Source organism: Mastigoproctus giganteus, chromosome 8 (assembly GCF_048544385.1).
Source record: "Mastigoproctus giganteus isolate SK-2022 chromosome 8, ASM4854438v1, whole genome shotgun sequence".
Lineage (NCBI taxonomy): Eukaryota > Metazoa > Arthropoda > Arachnida > Uropygi > Thelyphonidae > Mastigoproctus > Mastigoproctus giganteus.
The window spans coordinates 79,364,952-79,386,222 of NC_143582.1; the positions used below are offsets into that span (position 1 = coordinate 79,364,952).

Sequence of the window (21,271 nt, forward strand, 5' to 3'; positions counted from 1 at the left end):
TACGGCACCCCTACCATACTGTACACCATTTTATAATGAAATTTAAATAATATAAATTATTTAAATTTCATTTTATAATATAAATTTAATAAATCATTTTATAATATAAATTTAATAAATCATTTTATAATATAAATTTAAAAATAATAATAAGTTTAAGTAACTAAAACCCAAATTACGTGGTACCCCCGGAATGTTGTTGCGGCAGCCTAAGGTGCCCCAGCACCCCAGTTAAAAACCACTGGTGTAAAGCATGCAACCTTTGCCTAAGGCCGAATAATTCGGCCACAGTGTAAAGCTATTTTCTTTGGGTTTTCCGTGAAAAACAGTTAAAAATTAAACATGTCCGTAAAATCTTAAAAATATTCAGGTTTGCATAAAAATGCAGAACGTAAACTTTCGAGGAAGGGAGGACCAAAGAGTGTGTGTTGTGTCCACCTTATAATCATTTCTGGAAATACTGGAACCGTTTTTTTTTTTTTTTTTTTTTAGACACAAATCGAACATTGATAAATAACATGCTGTGATAGACAATAGACATGACTGGGTCTCATCTTCCAGCTACTTTTTTTACTCGGAGGCTTCCTGAATTAGTACCATGTTTGGGGCTGTGTAATTAAAAAGAATAAAAAGTAAATAAATTTTCTGCTTATACTCAGATAGGATCACATAGTCAGAACAGTTTAGAAGATAGAAAGAATAAAATAACATCACTGTATTTATTTTACAGTCGCATATGGGCTAGAACCGCTAGCCCAAGGGCTTGGCATACCCAGGGTCCTGAGCTAGATATCATCATTCTTCTCTTGGTGATTCCTTTCTACTTCTGACTCTTGTTTCTCTCTATTCTCTCTCTCTCTCTCTCAGGGTAATTCAGAAAGTTTTTTTTGGCTGGTGCAGTATAAGCCTCAGGCTTCCTTGCATCATATGACTAAAAAAAAATAATAATAAATAATAACTCAAACACATTTATACACTCTCATTTAACTGCTCAGTTATGGCGGCCGCTGAACAATGAATTTTCTGTTTATAATCGGCCACATAAGGTCAAAAGAATTTACCATTTAGAAAATACAAAAGCATTAGCACGTTTAACAGTGTGCTCGAACCACGGTTAACTCAAATGCATATATTATTCTGCTGTCGTCTTTTACCATTCGATTACTGTGTCCTAACCAGAAATTAAAATAGAAGTTAGGCGTTGATATTAGGGGAGGAAATAGACAGGGGAAGAGAAAAAAAACGGCCAGTTGAAACGAGGAAACTGTAAACTACAAAAATATATTGTTTTTTATGTCATGCTATCCGTATTAGCAGATTTATTTTTTCTTTTTTTTTTTTTTTTGGTATAAAATACTTCACAGTGATATTTGCTGTATTAAATAATTCCATTAATTTATCCCAATAAAATGATGACACAAAATGATTACATTGAAAAGACCAAAATCGTATTTTTCATTGATAATTACTTGCATTTTGATTCAGTTATCGCACTTAGTCCAAATTTTAATAACATTAATGTTAAGAGAAACTCATTGAACAAATTTATTAAGAGAACTAATTGAACTGGCTTCGTTTTACTACTTTTTTCAGCTATATTACCAATGCAATTTTTTACTGTCACAACTAGTTAGACTTCGTTTTATATTTCATGCTTTTTTGTTATTGGCTGATTAATGCACTGTTTTCGCTTGGATTGTAGGTCTGAAAATTCTTACTGTATTATTAAGTGGCTAGCTGGAGGTTTTGCAGCTGTAGAACTTTGGTTAGGCTTATTTGTTATCACTATTTATTAGAGCCAATTAAAAAAAAAAAAAAGTAAGAAAAAGGACGTTGGAATACAGAGAGAAGTGAGTTTGAGTTTTTCAAGCAGGTAAAATGTAACTGTCTCGACAGAAGCTGGTAATCATCATTCATGTCCTGTTGTGAGTCTGTTCCTTTTATTTTATTATTATTATTTATTTATTTTTTTTTTTTCATGCACAGAAACTTTCGGGCCCGACGTACGGTACAAGAAACATAAGAAAAATAAATGCTGATGTTACAGCTAATAATGCTAATAATTTTGTGTTACGAAATTATTAGCTGTAACATCAACATTTACCGGTCTAGAAACAGGAAATTATTTGATTTTGAAAATCATACCTAGAGTAATACCACAAAACTTAATAATACCTTTACTGTGTCATACAAATTAAAGCGCGGAGCAGAATGAAATTCAAAACTAACTGAACTGATTATATTTACAAAGCACAACGTTCAGACCGATCTGCGGTCACATGAAACAACGATAGAAACGTTAGCAAAACAGAAATAAGCCTTGTCGTAGAGTAATTTAGTTCTCTCAAGTACTTGGTCGCCTTTTATGGGTGAATAAAGACACCGCCCTGAGGACATCAAAGAAGCCGACAGAAGCACTAAAGAGAGTGAACATCAGTTTATGACGACATGATTTCTCCCCTGTTCCCATTTTCGTTTCGCAAGGAAGCTATGCCATTTTAAAACAGGACTAAGATTATTTGAGGGATGTTTTAATGAATCCTTTTTGCTTTGGATTGCTGTACTTAAAAAAAAATAAAAAAAAAGAAGAAAAAATCTACAGAAATCAGTCGTCTTTTAAACATATTCATTGAACTGTGTAAGGATATTGCTATATTTGAACTCTCCTGTCCTCTTAAAAGAAAAACTCAAGGTAAAAAATATACCATCAATGTTTTAGAAAGAAAACATGAGGAAAATTTAAAAAAGAAGATGTGCTATTTTTAACGCCACGATTTTTTGACAGAGGGAGAGAGGGGGGCGAAAGGGATGGGATAAGAGTACTGCTCAGCTACACTTATATTATAGAGTGCAAAATATTACTCTACAGTGGTTTTAAGTACAAAACGAAATAACTTAATTTGATTATTCGTTCTACTTCAGTACTTTATTAAATTGCACGATACAAAATTAGAACATGAAAATATAAATAAACATATACAAGAATTTAAAATCACTGAATGCGTACAATAAAATAAATTAAAACAGGATTATGTACAATTAAAATAAGACAACCAAATATATACTACCATTAAATATTGACAAAAGTTAAATTATAATAAGATAAATAAATAAATAATTAATTAATTAATTAATTAAGCATAAGACGAGACGCTTTCGAGGTACGTAGGCCACCAGCCTCTTTGGTCCCATTGATAAGGTCAACTACAGTGAACAAATATATAATGCAAATGAACATCCCACGCATGCGCGAACAATCCATACCTGTGCATAGAGTGTAGTTGGAGAAAAAAAAAGGGGGTGGGGAAGAGGAAAGAGGAGTAGGAGAAATACAAGACGTTAATCATTAGACTCTGCTGTACTATTGTTGTATTGCCTAGCAGCTCTATTGTTAACTTGCCACCTACCATCGAGTTGTAAAACAGTGGCCTCCATAATAGGGTGAATGCGGGTCCTAGCATTACAATTAATAGTTGGACCCGCCATTGTTATAAGGAAGGCATCTAACCATGGGAGATTATTATTATTATTAGCTATATGGTGCAAGGAAGCCTGAGGCTTATGCTGCACCAGCCAAAAAAAAAAAAAAAAAAAAAAAAAAAATTCCTGAGTTACCCTGAGAGAGAGAGAGAGTCAAAAGTAGACGGGAATTACCAAGACAGAGAAGAATGATGATATCCAGCTGAGGACCCTGGGTGTGCCAAGCCCATACTCACCAGATGTAAGCCCCTGATATGGCATCTATCAGGAGCATAATCCTACGTTTAGATTCTCCAATATAACAACCCCCACAATCAGGACAAGTACTGTAATACGATAATCACTCTCGTACGATGTACCATGGGAACAACCGATTTCACATTGGGTAACAGCCAGTAGCGTAGCTACCCTTTTTCGGGCCGAAGGCAAAGAACATCTTCGGGCCCGTACTTAATTAATTAAAATTGCAAAAACAGGAGACAGCCAAAGACTCCGGGCCCCTAAAGGGCCCGGGTCCGGAGGCAATTGCCTTGCCTGCCTACATGGTAGCTACGCCACTGGTAACAGCGATTGTAACTTCCTTCCAGGAAGCTGTGCGCAACAGATACGGTAAAGTCGCAGCACCGTGGCAAGACGTGAAGGTAAGCCTGGATAGTGAGGAATGTATGCCATAGCAATCGGTGAGTCAACCCGATCTGTATGACTATTAACCTGCAAATTGGAACTTATTCAAAATATGACGGACAGATAACCACAATTATATAACTCCGATCTGACTCTGGCATGCTCAGCCTCCCTATAAATAATAGAAACACAATATGAACGTGCGCGATTGAACAATGCTCTAGCCGTGCTGTGTAGATCTCTCGGGGCATGTGCAGAATTATAATTTGTAAATTGGCCCCAGACATTTTCTATAAATTGAAGTTACTAAACGACAGCCACCACGTCGAACTAAAACATCCAAAAACGGCAGAGCATTCTTCGCCTCCATCTCCATATTAAAATCAATATACAGAGATAAAGAAATAAGTTTCTATAGCAGCAGTGACTCTGACCCCCGTGAAACAAGCATAAAACATCATCAACGTACCTACTCCAGAGCCTGATGGTAATGGGCAAATCCGCAAATACATCGTTTTCAAAAGCCTCCGCAGTAAAACCCTATGTGCAGTTCAACTGACATCCATTTAAGTTTAAGCCTCCAACAGTATTTCTTAGTTTGTATGAAAAGCCTAGTAGCTTCTATGATTACTTCCCCGAATTCTTCCCATTTACAATTTGCTGTTGATAATATCGTCAGTTTGTCCCACTGCATAGAATTTATAAACTGTCTGAGACCACTGTAGTCACCCTTACGAAAGCAAAAGTCTTTCCCTTTGCCATTGACAGTATTTATGACTTTAATCGTCCAAGATATGTCCAATAAGAAGAATCTCCAGCCAGTCCAATACCCAGAGATCAGGATGACATTATACAATTAAAGTTTGGTCCAGTAAGAACTTTTTGAACAATATCTCTAATTTCGTAAATGTCGAACCCCGAAAGGAAAGCAGAGACAATAAAATAATTTCAGTCTTTTGAATGTGTATCTAAACAGTGAGGTGTAAGTAGAGAAAACCAAAACAGGAAGGACTCCCGTAAAGACAACTAGTCCAGTCAAAGGAGTTAAACCCCGACAGGATTTCTAGAGGGAAAAGGGCCATAACATTTGGGTCCTCAGTCAGGAGAAATGAAGTCTAAACCATTTCAGAAGGTTGAAGATCCGTTCCAGAGAAAATCCCATACAATGATAATTTCAGTAAGGGCTACTCAAGACTGGTAAGGTCCAAAGTAAAGCTTATTAATCTTATTCCCTTGTAACCCCAGAGTAACATACCAACTGTGCAGTACTATACTCAGGACAGTGGAGAATGAAAAAGACCTGGGGATAATTGTGCAGTCAGACATGAAGGTTTCATTATCTAGTTTAGCGTTCATTTTGATTATTTCTTTGTATTCTCCTGTGAAAGGTTTTTTCCACGAAATGGGAGAGGGCATCAAATGTTTATTTTGTTTCAAAATTGTTGCATCTTCAATCCTATAAATCGCTGTAACAAGTTATACATGGGTTTTAATGTCAACATAGAGAGGGCAATGCAAGGTAATATGTTCCACTGTCTCTGGTTCACTACAATCACAAAGAGAAGTTTGTGAAAATCACAAAACATGAGCTTATAATTTAAAATGCCATGATCAATGTACAAGTTAGTGCAATTGCATCATTTCAGTACAGAGCTAACTACTTAAGTAGTTATAAATTGGCATCATTAAATATATCTCATATTGTGAATACCTTCACAACGAGTTGCCATGATATTGCACTACCTCGAATAAGTAACGCTTCACCATAGGAGAAGCCAATAAGCTCCGAAACAGTGCCGTATGGGTGATATGGTATCCGCTGAGAATAAGTAACAATAGTCTTCTCCTATGGTGAAGCGTTACTTATTCGAGTTAGTGCAATATCATGGCAACTCGTTGTGAAGGTATTCACAATATGAGATATGTTTAATGATGCCAGTTTATAACTACTTAAGTAATTGGCCATGTACTGAAATGATGCAATTGCACTAACTTGTACATTAGTTAAACTCTTTACGTAACCTGAGACTTCAGCCGTAAACTATACCGGATTGAACTATTTCAAGTGTTCCCTACTATGTCCCGTTGCTTCTGGAAGAAAAGATTATATAATCCTTTCAAGAGTATTATTTGTCCACTCTTGTTGCCATTTATCGATAAGTAGATTGCGGATTCTTTTCATTTCCTCTTTATTTATTTATTTATTTATTTTTTTTTTTGGGTAGTTGTTGGCGCATCGGCTTCTGTGGCCATAATGCACCTCGCAAGGTTTATGCAGTACTTTGATCCAAGCCCGAGGCGGGATTCGAACCCGCGACCTTTGGGTTGCCAGGCAGGCACTTTACCCACCCGGCTAGCCCGGTCGGCTTTCCTCTTTAAGCAGACCTCTAAAGTCCAGTTGAATGTTCTCTAATGTGAGGAGATCTCTAATGTCCTGTTCAATACGGACCCAGGGGTCCGTGTTGGGCCCATTGTTGTTTACTGTATTTATCAATGATATTGATGAAGGCATATCAGGCTTAATGTCAAGTTTGCGGGCAATACGAGGTTGGTAGGGTTGTTAATGACAGTAATGGCACTATGCTACTGCAACAAGATCTAGAAAAGTTGGGCAGATGGGCTGAGAGGTGGAAACTGAAGTTTAACATTGACAGAATCAAAGTATTGCATATGGGTAGCAGTAACCCCAGAGTAACATACCAACTGTGCAGTACTATACTCAGGACAGTGGAGAATGAAAAAGACCTGGGGATAATTGTGCAGTCAGACATGAAGGTTTCTGAACGGTGCAGACAGGCGGCAAGAGTAGCTCATTGGGTCTTGTCAATGGTATCCATCATATGATATCAGAGTCTTAAGGTGCCGCCTGGGCAAATATGCCCATATGCACATTTTACTAAAAACTTTAAAAAGAACCAACTTTGTCACAATAAATGCAAAGTGGTCACATTAAAAATTTGATTAAAATTTTACTCTGATATAATTATGACTTTATAAACTCAGGTCATTAGCCTATTACGGCAGAAGGATAAATAAATATTCTCTGCGGCTCTAGTTGCCATCCCTCCCTCGAGGAGGGTGACCTCTACTCTCCATAGTTTGTCGTCTATTAAAAATCCTTTCTATAAATTCATTAAACATTCTAAAATTCGTTCTATTTTCAAAAAGAACACACAATTCACTCAATTCAAGAGTCCCTTCAAGAACAAGTCTTAGGTCGGCATAGAGAGGACAATGCAACATGACATGGAGTCCAGTCTCCAAGATTCCACACGTACATAGCCCGGACTCAACCAGACTGAAATCATTTAGCCTGGCTCTCAGCCCATGTCCTGTCAGCACAAAATACGCCTTCAATCCAAATTGCAACCAAGGCTTACTCTTATAATTTATCAGTTCAACGGATGGGAGAAAACGAAAAGTTTCTCGTCCCTTGTCAGAGTTCATCCAGCGATCCTGCCAAACTCTGACAAGTTCGTTCTCAATCCTTCTCCGTTCAGCCAAGTACAATCGTCTATCCGGCATGCAAGCACCTCCAACACACGAGCGAATGTCTAGAAGCTCTTTGTGAATGCCTCTCCTCAGACAGTAACATAATCCAGAACGGATCACCAAAAGATCCGCCGGCATCTTACCTGAAATTACTTGAACTGCATCAGTTGACACAGTTCGACACACTCGGGTCACACCCAGGAGAGCAAATCTTTGTGCTGCTAATAATTGTCTCTTCACTGCAGAATTCACAGCTCTACTGCACCAGGCTCCGGCTGCATATGTAAGTATTGGGGAAAATACACATTCATAAAGCATATTCAATGCTCGTCCTTTAATTCCCCATGTAACTCTAACAACTCGCCGGAGCTTCGCATACAGGAGCTTAATTTTCTGCTTCAGGTACCTAGCATGCTCAGTGAAGAACAATCGCTCCTCCAAGTATAACCCACGGTATCTCACTTTAGATACATATCTGAGGGAGACATCACCACTTCTAACTAACGGAGGCCTTGTAGAACTCAGCCTGCCTTTCAAAAGCATAGTTACAGTCTTTGTCGTAGATATACTAAGTTTGTGGAGGTAACTCCACTCCAACAAATCTTTTAGAACTTCACTCGCTTTTTCTTCTAATTCTTTCCTTGAATTAACTTTCACGACAAGGACTAAATCATCCGCATACGCTATGGCGTCGGAATCCCCCATGTCATGCTCCGAAAACTCATCTAAAACCATATTCCAAACGTTGGGTATATAGGAATATTGCTAGCTGGGATAAGGAGGTGATTATCTGCTTATAAGGCAATGGTCAGGCCCATTGCCTTATAATTACTGCGTACAGGTCTGGATGCCTCATTTTAGAAAGGATGTAGTTTCTTGAATGAGTGCAGAGAAGGGCAACAAGATTAGTGAATGGAACAAAGGTTTGCTGTTATCAAGAAAGGCTTAAGTTCTGCAAATTGCAGCGGCGGGAGACTAGGCACCTACGAGGTGATCTGATTGAGGTGTATAAAGGCCTTGTATAAAGGTTGCGCAATCTCAATTCTGATGGGATTCTTCCGCTTGCTCAGATTACGAACCTGAGGGAACGTAAATTCAAATTGAGGAAAGACAGTTGTAGAATAGATGTGCGGAAATTTGCCTTTAGCCAGCGGGTGGATGATTGCTGGAACAAGCTTCCATCTGTAGTTGTGGAAGTTGACATCTTAAATAAATTCAAAGCTGAGCTAGATGAAATTTTGGAGTGAATGGATGGGGGTGCAACGGGAAGGTTCTTTTTTTTTTTTTTTTTGCTAATGCAATATAAGCTTGCTTTATTGCATCACATGCCTCCACTAATGCTAATGTTATGAAAATCAGTAGCAAGACCCTTTCAAGACCGATATGTAAAGTATTGATACATAACCTCCAAATATACACGAAGTTTTCCACAAACTGAGAGCTGCCATAGTTATCGTTCTGCAGGCTCTGGAAATATCAAGCAAAATCTTTCATTGTGATTGGAGGAGTTGTTTTTGCGATGATTGGAATGTGATACTAAGCCCTCAGGCGCCAGCACTATAGCAGATAATTGGTAAAAAGACACATTAATAATATAATTTCAGAGTTCTTGCCTTAATACCTCAAGACTTTCTAATGATGCTAATAGGTTTACCAGCAAAGTGTTAAATATTTTTTCTGATGTATTTGGTGTGTTGCAAGGTGAGCTTATCGACTAGAATGACATCTAAAACTTAAAAGTTCTCTCATATTTTATGGATTGTCCTCCATATTTTACAAGCGGATATCTGTTACTATGGAATTTCTCTTTAAGGAGCATTTGTTTAGTTTTACTGAAAGAAATAGTCAGCTTATTGGAGGTGCATCAATCATAAAATCTTCAGAATGTCATTTCATAAGGTTTCCAACTCTAACAGAGAATTTCCAAACACCAAAATTACTATGTCGACCACATAAGCGAGTTTATGTTTAGAGACTGCCTATTTAGCCATTCATCAAATACTGCGTTCCAAGACAGGGGGCTGAGGATGGAACCCCGATGCCAACCCCTGGTAACCTCTCTGGATTTGTTAGTATTCAGTCGTAATGGTAATAAGCCTTCCATCAAAGTAATCAGATATAAGCTTGTAAATGGGATTGATACCCCGGCCTCTCTGAACATCTCTAGGACACTTTGCCATTATAAGATGGCAGAGTGTCCACAAATAGGCCAAGCACATGTATGTTGCACAGTATAAAGAAACTCAATAACATCACTAATAGCATCAACGGCGCACTTCCCTGGAGTTACTGCATATTGAGACTGAGAGGGTAGATTCCTGCCAGAGTATGCCTGTTTGAAGCGAATGGCAATACATTTTTTCAGGACTTTTCTTAAGACCGAGAGAAGTGCTATCAGTCTGCAGAAACTGGTATCATCAACACGTTTTTTCTGGATATTTAGTAGTATTTTCAGGTAAGTACGTTTCCATTGTCTTCAAAAAATCCTGTCTCCTAAACAAGCATTTAGCAGGTTAAGAATAACACCTAGTACCACATGACCAAAATCACTTTAACACTTGACCTCAACCAGATCTAGGCCTGGATATTTATCTGATTTCATAGATTTAATGACACCAGGCTGCAACTTTAAATGCAAGACCCATGGACTGTAGGGAGAATCCAGTCGGCCGAAACGACCAGCTGAAGACTAGTGAAGAGATTGAAACCATGATAGAGGGAGAGAGAACTACAAATATCCTGTGATGACGCAGGCGCAACAGTTAGAACAGTCATGATGTTTTTCGATACATTCTGAAATATATTTATCCTAGAGGTGTACATGCATATGTATATATTCCTGTATCGGGGTGGCGCCCAGACAAATGCCCATCTCCAACTTTGTCCTCTGTGATCGTACAGAAACTCTATATAGCGAGCCTGAAAAAGTGTTAGTGTTTGGTGTTATGAGTACTGTGTGTTCTGTTTTTATTATCTGTATGTGCTTGTTTTGCACAGATCCCGAACCTAGAGGTAGTACTATAGAGGTGAATGCACCATATTGGGCTCAGGACATTTTTCTGAAGGATTCCTCTCCTGATGGGGATCGGTATGGTTCTGTTGTTCTCGACCTTGGTGGTGGTAATCCGTTTCTCCATGGTTGTTTCTAGTCAGTTTGTTATGTCGGATTGACTTTGTTGATCTTCAGCGTCCCAGTTAGCCAGCTATGAGGCACGGAGTCGAAGGCCTTGCGGTAATCGATGTAGGCCGTGTACAGGTTGTGGTGCTTCTTGTAGGCTTTCTCTTTAACTGCAGCATCTATAGTTAACTGTTCCTTGCAGCCTTTGCTCATCCACTTGCATCCTTTCTGTTGTTCGGACATGATGTTCTGGCTCTGTGGTCTGATAAAACGTCTTGGTTATGCTTTTTGTCAGACCACAGTCAGAACATAATAGTCGAACAGCATTTGGAGACAGATGATCGGCCTGTATTTTGCCGGGTTTCTTATACCTTGGTCTTTAGCATTCGGATATGTGATTCATTGAGTAAGGAACTCTGAGATTGTCTCTGGGTAACTTATGCATTTCGGTGAACTGCTCTGCTCGGTGCTTGTGTGTGCAAGCGAACTTCTTGTACATGTAGTTGTGGACGTTATCTATTACTGGGGTTCGCCCGTTCTGGACTTTTCAGATCGGCTGTTTTACTTCTTCCTTCTGAATCTCCCAATTTCTGCTGTACGCGTTTGATTTTCTTCGGGTCTAGTTCTCTCTATAGGGCTTGGCTGTTAGGTCTTACTTCACTGCTCCATAAGTTTCCCCAGAACTCTTCAATCGTTTTCAGTTCCGGTGTCCGTTTCCGTATTTCCCATCTTGTCCGATACTTTTGTAGAAGCCTCTTTAGTCCTCATGGAAGATTCTGTTGTTAATTTTCCTCTGAGAGCTCTCTTTGTGCCGGCGTAGTATCTTGCTGAGTGTGAAGTTCAACTTCAGTGTGTCTAAGTATTCTCCCATTGTCTTATTTTTGGTCTTGTGTTTGCTGTGGACGTTGTCACCCTACACCAGGTGGAAAAGGCCCGAGTTCGAATGCCGTTGATGATGCGAGGAACTTTAATGGGCTTTTTTCACTCTGTGGCTGAGGTAGTCGGTCTCAGGCGTAGTTAGCAAGGTTTTACTCCCCAGAAACTGGGATTTCGTGCTGTGTGTTTTATGTCTGTTAATTGTAACTATGTACAATTAACAGACGTAAAACACACAGCACGACAGAGGGATTTAATTATTTGGGTGGCGTAAAAATAATAGTTTGGTTTTTGTGGACGTTGTCTCTCTTGAGAATGTTCTTCACTTTTCTAATCAATTTCTTATTCCTATTACCCTTTTGGTACTATCTCAATTGGCCTATCTGGACTGTTAATTCTTCTATCTTCTGCTAAAGTTTTCTTTCGCAAGCTGGCGGTTACTTGTTTTTTCGTTTCTTTATTATGGTCTTTTGTTGTGGTTCTTGTTGTAAAGGGTGTTAGGAGCATTGGCGACTAAGGCCATATTGAAACGTGTATACTGTCTGTAAATTGCGTGCGTTCTGAGGTCGATTTTCTGTTTACTGGATGAAATAGCTCTTTTCCGGGAGAAAAACCACCATGCTACTCTCGCCTGCGACCGACTAACTTTTCCACGTTGTGAAAAAGGCCCAGAAACATTCCTCCCCTCATCAATGGGGCTCGAACTTTTCTCCCTGGCGTGGGGTGGACGGCGATCCTACCAAATGTGCTACGTTCGAGGACACTGGTTTTTCGTTTCCCTTCCATTTAATCCTAGTATTTGGTATGACGTCACAATATATGGCTGTGTGGATGGCCTCCAGTGCTGCACCTTGGTTGTCGAGGTAATGTGATATTATTTGCTGATTGAGGTGGTCTCTGACTCTCCATCGGATACTATTGAGTTCCTGCTTCAGTATCACGTTGGTCTTAGTGGGGTCCATTCCCTTGCATTCTGTTAGGACCTTCTTACACTCATCGTCTATTGTGGATATCATGACCTCATCTCTTTCCACTTCAGGTGCTCTGTATTTCTTCTTTCTCTTCCTCCTGTGGTTCCATGTTGTCCCTATTCTTTGTCCTTTTATTATTGTAGCTGGTTTCTCACGTACTGCTTGATTTTTTCCAATATTACTGTAAGAAGAAATACAACCCAGTGTAGCCGAAGTGGAAAGAGACGAAGTCATTATATTCAAAATAGAAGACGAGTGGAAGAAGGCCCTAACAGAATTCGAAGAAATGGACCCAACATGAATCCACTTCAGGTGCTCTGTATTTCTTCTTTCTCTTTCTCCTGTGGTTCCACGTTGTCCCTATTCTTTGTCCTTTTATTATTGTAGCTCACGTACTGCTTGATTTTTTCCAGTAGCTATTACTGTGATGAACAACCTCAGTGACTTTATGCTGCATGGCAGTGGATGCAGTATGATTCTTACGTCTCTACGACATCATTCTATATCTATGAAAGTGGACCTGTTTAGTCTCGATTTACGTCCAGATTTAGTTATTTGGACGACACGAGACGGCAGCACTATCTGGCCCAGTCCACACTTTAACCCTGGCAGAGTAGGTCCGCTGAAGCGACTTCCCCGATATTTTCATATTATACTTATTATTATTGTCATTTATTGCTATTATTATTTTTTTTTCCGTTCTCCCAGCGTAATGAAGACAGACTTGTTTCCGACAAAACAGGAACGCCCATTTTTTATGATTATAATAATAATAATAATAAAGGGGCACGATATTATGATTATAATAATAATAATAAAAATAAAAAATGGGCACGAAATTATGATTATAATAATAATAATAATAATAATAATAATAATAATAATAATAATAAAAGGGGCACGATGGTCCAGTGGTTAAGACACTAGATTACGGGTTCGAATCCAGCCTTGGTGAAAGCGAACGCGGCTTTATTACGCTGGGAGACTGATATAATAATAATAAAATAATAATAATATTAAAAAAACATCACGAAAGTTGCTCCATTGGACTTACCTTCCACAAGGTCGGCGTGACGGTTGGAGCAGATAGTGGCGCCATCTGGTGTCAGTCGCGACAACTAAAAACCCACTGGACATAAGCCGAAGCAAAACAAGTCCACCTCCATAGATGAATGATGTTGCAGAGAAATATTAATCATACTGCATCGAGTGTCTGCGTGGGTAGCACAGTGGGACCGCCACCGTCCTCCCCACACCGGGTGGAAAAGGCCCGGGTTCGAATCCCGTCGATGACGGGAGGAACTTTAGTGGGCTTTTTTCACTCCGTGGCTGAGTTAGTCGGTCTCAGGCAATTTACAGACACGAATACGGGTTAATGTATTTAATTAGGGGCAACCCTAAAATAATAAAAAAAAAATAATAAAAAAAAAATACTGCATCGAGTGTAGCACAGGATAAAATCATTTGCGTTCAAGCAGAGGGGTTGGCTCGAAAAGTTGGAGATAGTCTCCCGATCAAAACAGTGGAGCAAGTGGCGCTGTCCCCCCGTATAGCTTCTGGAAGAGAAGGGAAAGACCATCCAGCGGCACCAACTAGAAGCGCTTCCCGCACTAGTGACCACCCAGGAAGGAAGAAGACGCCATGAAGTGGAGCATCGAAATGAATACGTACATCATGCGAGCATACTATGAAATAACCAGGCTAGAGACTGATATGACAATGTACAGGTCACTAATACATACCAAGTGGTTGGAACGATTCCCAGATATTCAGGTCACCGAACAGCGATAAGCGGATCAAAGAAGGACCATCGTCACGAAGAACCTAATAGCTCTGGCAACCTTGAAAAAATTAAACAGGATGTGAGCGATCAACTGCAAAGAACAAAGAATATGGTCAGTATGGAACCAGAGGAGGAACAGCATACTACAGAACCAGGTGGAAGAGCAAGAAGAAATACAACCCAGAGTAGCCGAAGTGGAAAGAGACGAAGTCACGATATTCAAAATAGAAGACGAGTGGAAGAAGGCCCTAACAGAATTTGAAGGAATGGACCCAACAAGAACCCACGTAATACCTAAGCAGAGGCAAAATAAAATCCTGTGGAGAGTAACAGACCACCTCAATCGACAAATAATAGCACATAATACCCTGAAAACAATGGTGCAATGCTGGAGGCTATCCACACAGCCGTATACTGTGCTGCCATAGCAGCACAGTATACGGCTGTGTGGATATTTTCCATTTATTTTCCATTAATCCTAGTGCCTGCCATAGCAGCCACTAGGATTAATGGAAAAGAAACGAGAGACCAGCAGCAGAAGAAACGAAAACAGAAGGAACCGACAGTTTGGGAAAGAATACTTCAGCAGAAGAATGAAAAATTAAGAGTCAAGATAGGTCAGTTGACCCAGTACCAACAGGGTAATGGAAATAAGAAGTTGATTGGAAAGATGAAGAGTATCCTCAAAAGAGACAGCGTGCACAGCATAAATGAGACCAGAAATCAGAGAATAGGAGAATACTTGGACACACTGAAGCAGAACCTCCCCACACTCAGCAAGAGAATACGCCAATACAAAGAGAGCTCCCAGAGGAAAATAAAAAACCGAATCATCGATGAGGACTGAAGAGCCCTCTACAGAAAACTGGGAGGAGAAGAAGAGAAAAGAGGAAACGGATCACCCGAGAAGGAGATGATCGAGGAGTTCTAGGGAAATATCTGGAGCAGTAAAGTAAGACAGAACAGCCGAGCCCCCTGGATCGAAGTAGAACGGAAGAAAACCGAGAACGTGCAAGAGATGAGAGAGTGGGAGATTCGAGAAGAAGAAGTAAAACAGTCGATCAGATACACACACAGCGGGTGAACACCATGAATTGATAACATCCATAACTACTGGTACAAGAAGCTCACCTGCACACACAAGCACCTAGCACAGCAGTTCACTCGAATGATAAGGCACCCGGAGACATTCCCGAAGTTTCTCACTGAAGGAGTCACATATCTGAAACCTAAAGATGAAGACACAAGAAACACGGCAAAATACAGGCCAATCACATTCCTCCCAACGATGTACAAGATCCTGACCAGCTGCATAACTAAGAAGATATCAGACCACTTAGAGAGTCAGAACATAATGGGCGAACAGCAGAAAGGATGCAAGCGGAGGAGCAAAGGATGCAAGGAGCAATTAACCATAGATGCCGCAGTTATGGAGCAAGCCTTCAAGAAGCACCCCAACCTATACACGGCCTACATCAATTTCCGCAAGGCCTTCGACTCCGTACCTCACAGCTGGCTAATAGAGATCCTGAAGATCTACAATGTCAGTCCGATAGTGACAAACTTCCTAGGAGCACCAATGGCGAAATGGAGTACCACCATTAAGGTCGAGAACATCAGAACCAGGCCAATGCCGATTAGAAGAGGAATCTTTCATTGATGATCTGAGCCCACTATGGTTCTGTCTAGCACTCAACCCGATATCCATCATGCTCAACGGTAGCAAGTATGGATATAATCTCAAAGAAGGAAGAAAGAACCTGTACGCTCTCACCCACCTGATGTACATGGATGACATCAAGCTCTACGTGGCAACCGAGAAGCAACTCCAGCAACTACTCCGGATCACCGAAGAATTCAGCAAGGACATCAGAATGGAATTTGGTCTTGAAAAATGCAAGACCCACACACTGCAACAGGGAAAATTAGTTGGCCGAAACTACCAGCTGCTGACTGGTAAAGAGATCGAAGCTATGACAGTAGGAGAGACCTACAAATACCTAGGGACGATGCAGGCTGAGCAGTCGGAACACAAGGAAATCAAGAAGTGCCTGACCGAAAAATATCACCAGAGACTCAGAAGCCTGCTGAAAGCAAAATTGAACGGAGGGAACACAGTTAAAGCCATAAACACCTACGCAGCTCCAGTAATAACATACACATTCGGGTCATAGATTGGACTAACACCGAGCTAGAAGATATCATGCGAAAGACAAGGACAATGATGACCAAGAGTCGCCAACACCACCCGAAGTCAGCAGTGGAGAGAATTTAAAAAAGAAAAACATTTACTTATAAAGATTTTAATAATGTACTCCATTTTTACATTTAAAACAATAATGTATAGCTTTTATGCGTTCGTGATTAACTTTTAGTCTATTCCCTGCATTTGTCAAAAAATTAATGATAACCTGATGCTGCAATTTCACAGCGCCCATGTTTATATTTGGGTTGGCTAAAATCTGATCGATTCTTTCATACTTCCTCGTACTGCGCGCTTGACATAGCCTTCCGAAAACCGGATTTATGTTGCAATTGTATCAATTTGTGGCCATAAAATCTGCAAACTTGTAGTGAATTATAAGTTGGTTATTATTTGTATGTTTTTTTTTTTTGGAGCCATATTAAAAATTTAAGATATTTCAGTTTTCAACTGCATTTGCTGATACACATAGCGCAAGTAATTTATTAATACATTTCAGCTCTTAATTTTGTCTTTTTTTTATCACCTTATCAATCTTGTCGAATATACGACCTTGATCTTATGAGTGAAGATCAGTAAAGTAATATATGCACTCCTAAGAGAGAGAGAAAGATGGCTCATTTTCGTAGCATATCGCTTCTTCGGTTTCATTTCAGTAGGACTTCATTTAGGACATGTGTCATTATAAAGCGAAAATGTAGCCATTTTCCTATCGATGATAATTTGTTTGGTTTTACGGACGAGCAACGACAGGTATTTAAATATATTAAAGCTATGATTAAATTCATTTTTGGTGCTACTTTCATTGTTTACTTTATGTCTGACTAATTTGATTGGGTAGTATGATGTAGTCACAGAGGAACTGGATGCAAAAAATAACTTTGATATCATATATTTGGATCTTAGAAAAGCCTTTGATACCGTTGCATATGGGAGACTGCTGCACAAATTGGAGCAGTGTGGCATTGGAGGCAAAAACAACCCCAGGGGCTCACATCTGGTGAGTATGGGCTTGGCACACCCAGGGTACTGAGCTGGATATCATCATTCTTCTCTTTCTTGGTGATTCCCTTTTGCCCCTCCTACCTCCCCCCTCTCTGTCTCTCTCAGGGTAACTCAGAAATTTTTTTGTCTGGTGCAGCATAAGCCTCAGGCTTCCTTGCACCCATATGGCTAATAATAATAATAATAATTGGTGCGATGGATAAAGAGATGGTTGAGTGGGAGAAGACAGAGAGTGGTAATCAATGGACATGGCTCTTTGTGGACTAATGTTATTAGCAGAGGCCCTCAGGGTTCAGTGTTGTTTTCTGTATTTATAAATGATACTGATGATAGTATATCAGTCTTAATGTCCAAGTTTGCAGACGATACGAAGGTTGGTAGGGTTGTTAATGACACTAATGACAGTACACTGCTGTTATTAGTGTCATTAACACAGGATCAACAGGATCTAGAAAAGTTGAGCAGATCGGCTGAGAGGTGGCAAATGAAGTTTAACATTGGCAAATGTAAAGTACTACATATGGGAAGCAGTAATCCCAGAGTAACGTATGAACTCTGTGGTACCACGCTGACAGTGGTAGAGAATGAAAAGGACCTGGGGTAATTGTGCAGGCAGATATGAAGTTTTCTGAGCAGTGCAGACGGTCTGCAAGAGTAGCTCATGGTGTCTTGTCAATGATATACAGGAATTTTTCTAGCAGGGATAAGGAGGTTATTATCCTCTTGTATAAGGCAATGGTCAGGCCACACCTTGAGTACTGTATACAGGTCTGGAGGCCTCATTTTAAGGATGTAGAGCTGTTGGAACGAGTACAGAGAAGGGCAACAAGATTAGTGAATGGAACAAAAGGTTGCTCTTATGAAGAAAGGCTTAAATTTTGCAAATTACAGTGTCAGTGTCTGGAGACTACGTACCTGTGAGGTGATCTGATTGAGATGTATAAAGGTGATCTGATTGAGATGTGCCTTTGCTAATGCTAATGTGTGGCTCTAAATAGGACCTGAATTAACCTAGGGGCCCCATAAGCAGTGGCAAAATTACCATACCGCCATATCCTTAATCGCGGTGGTGGAGAAGTCTTTAGTATCCCTACAGGGCTGGTTTGGTATACATGTTAAAGATCACATGGAGGGGGGCCCAGAATTTATAGTTTTGCCACTGCCAGTAAGGTGTTATAGGCTTGAAGTTAGATTCTGCATTCCATAGGAAATTGATTTGCACTTGATAAAGATGAAATAGTAAAATTAGCAGTCAGTTGGAGGTGGTAAGTGACTATCTTTCAGGTGAAAATTATTGAGCCATTCAATTCACCTTTTGTGACAACAGTCTGTGATTATATTAATAAATCTCTAACAGTATGATCTCAATAGTAGCATTTTTGTGCGGTACTTTTTGTGTTCCTTATTACAGTACAAATTTCATTTACTGCAACTGTATTGTATCCCTACAAAGACCTTCATCAATTGGCCGCCTTTATTTAGATGTTTTCATACCTTTTTCTTGTTTTATCAAACTTGATTTCTGATAAACTTGCATAATTTTCAGGTGTTCTTGCTATTATCATTATTCTGTAATGTATGCTGTATTTTTCTGTTTTTGCTGTATTTCTGTTTTTGCTGTATTGTACTATTTTATTCTTAGTTTACATATTCGCTGTGTATCCTGCTTTGCATGCATTGTAATTTTGGTATGCTGTATTTTTCTGTTTTTGCTGTATTTCTGTTTTTGCTGTATTGTACTATTTTATTCTTAGTTTACATATTCGCTGTGTATCCTGCTTTGCATGCATTGTAATTTTGGTAATTTCTGTAATCTATAAAGTGAACAGCAAACATTTTTTCCAAAGCCCTCCATGCCAGCTTAGTTGGCATATAAATATCTGCCTGGCACTTGTTTGGAGAAGCTTGGGTTTGGGTCATATCAGACTAAAGGAATTTCCGAAGGCCTCTTCATTTAGGGATGAGTTAGCCAATCTAGAAGAAAGCTGTTTTTTTTTTGACCATGAATTATTCCTGGATTTTTTTGGCACACCTGTTAATACACCCACACACACTGTAATAGGCAAAATAGACACAGGCATGGATTGTAGTTGAGAACCACCACATTAAGTCTCCATAATCTTTCCCACCCACCCATTAAATCTTTGTGCTTTGCATTTGAACTGCATATCCTCTGAAACAGAATGTGGATCATGATTTGATCCACATTCTGTTTCAGAATATGGATCACCAGAATGTGAATTCACCAGAATGTGTGAAACATTGTCTCAGAATGTGGAATATATACATTCACCAGAAAACTGTGTAGTTCTATACACAGTTTAGAACTACACAGTTTTCTGGGTGAATGTATATATTGTGAGACAGAACAATGAAGATACTGGAACATTGAATGTAGATATTAGAGTTTTGATAATTTCAGTTTTTAATTACTTTAGGTGTTTCCCCCCCCCTCCTCCTCCTCCATTGGGTCACATCATATTGAATAACAAAGTTGTTAATATGAGATATAAAGTAACGATTCCACTATAATAACCATTGGATAATTTACTGCTTTCAGACATGACGTATTTGTCTTAACTTATGTCTGTAAATTTTCTCACAGTCTGTGGCTTTTGTCCTGAATTTTTATAAAGTGCTAAACTACTAAACACTATTTAGTATCTCTCGTATTGTGGAATAATGTTCACAACTGGGTTGTCAATTGTTATATCATCAGGATACCTACCCACCTACCAATGAAGGGCCAAATAGCCAATTATCCATTCAGACTAACAAAAAATAATCATCTCTATTGGAGAAGTATTATTCAAGGAATAAATGAGCAAGTGAGAGTAAAATAGATGTGGCTCCTTTACTTTCTTTTGGGGTAAACTTTGGTCTCCTACTATCCTTCTTCTTTCGGCTAACTCTTAAGCTTTTCTCCAACTTTTAGGAGCCCCTAGGTTAAAGTGCATTACAACCCTACATATATACCCTAAAACTGCTATCTGGGTTGTGGTATCCACTGAGAATAAGTAACAGTAATTATTATTATTATCATCATCAGCCATATGGTAAAGGAAGCCTGAGGCTTATGCTGCACCAGCCAGAAAAAAAAAAAAAAAAAAAAAAATCCAAATTACCCTGAGAGAGAAGTAGAAGGGAATCACCAAGAAAGAGAAGAATGATGATATCCAGCTCAGGACCATGGGTGTGCCAAGCCCATACTCACTAGATGTGATCCCCTGGTCTTCTCTATTGGGGAAGCATTACTTATTCGAAGTATAACTGAACAGGCAACTCGTGAAAGTTTTCACAATATGAGATGTAATGTAATGATGCCATTATAATTTGGTTAATTTCTGTTAATTCTTGGTTTAATTTACTGCATATAGACATGATACATTTACACTAACTTATTTGTCTAACAGAAGTGGATTAAAAATGTAAGTGAAATGTTTAGTGGTTGAGATGGAAAATATCAATAATTAGAATGGTAATATTTGACCACAAAAACAAGGTTTAATGAATTATTTGGTCAAAAGTTTATCCAACCCATCAAATATTATATCCACTCCCCATTCTTATTGGTTCTAACATTGAAGTGCTAAGATTAATTATAAACATGATCATACTTTTAAGCAGTGATGACCTTTGCTGTTCAATTTTCCTTAACATTTCAGGCCACCTTTTCTGGGACTGTAACAGAATGGAAGTCTGAGATTAATTATTAAATG

At 39.2% G+C, this 21,271-nt stretch overlaps 1 protein-coding gene across 1 annotated transcript in view; it reads left to right on the forward strand.

Moving 5' to 3' along the window:
* The first annotated feature begins 16,954 nt into the window (after positions 1 to 16,954).
* Positions 16,955 to 21,271, forward strand: part of LOC150081659 (isovaleryl-CoA dehydrogenase, mitochondrial) — a 116,867-nt gene continuing 112,550 nt past the window's right edge. The window contains exon 1 of the mRNA XM_090380580.1: positions 16,955 to 17,300. Coding sequence (XP_090236706.1) covers positions 17,160 to 17,300 — 141 coding nt within the window. The 5' untranslated portion in view covers positions 16,955 to 17,159. The remainder of the gene's footprint in view (positions 17,301 to 21,271) is intronic.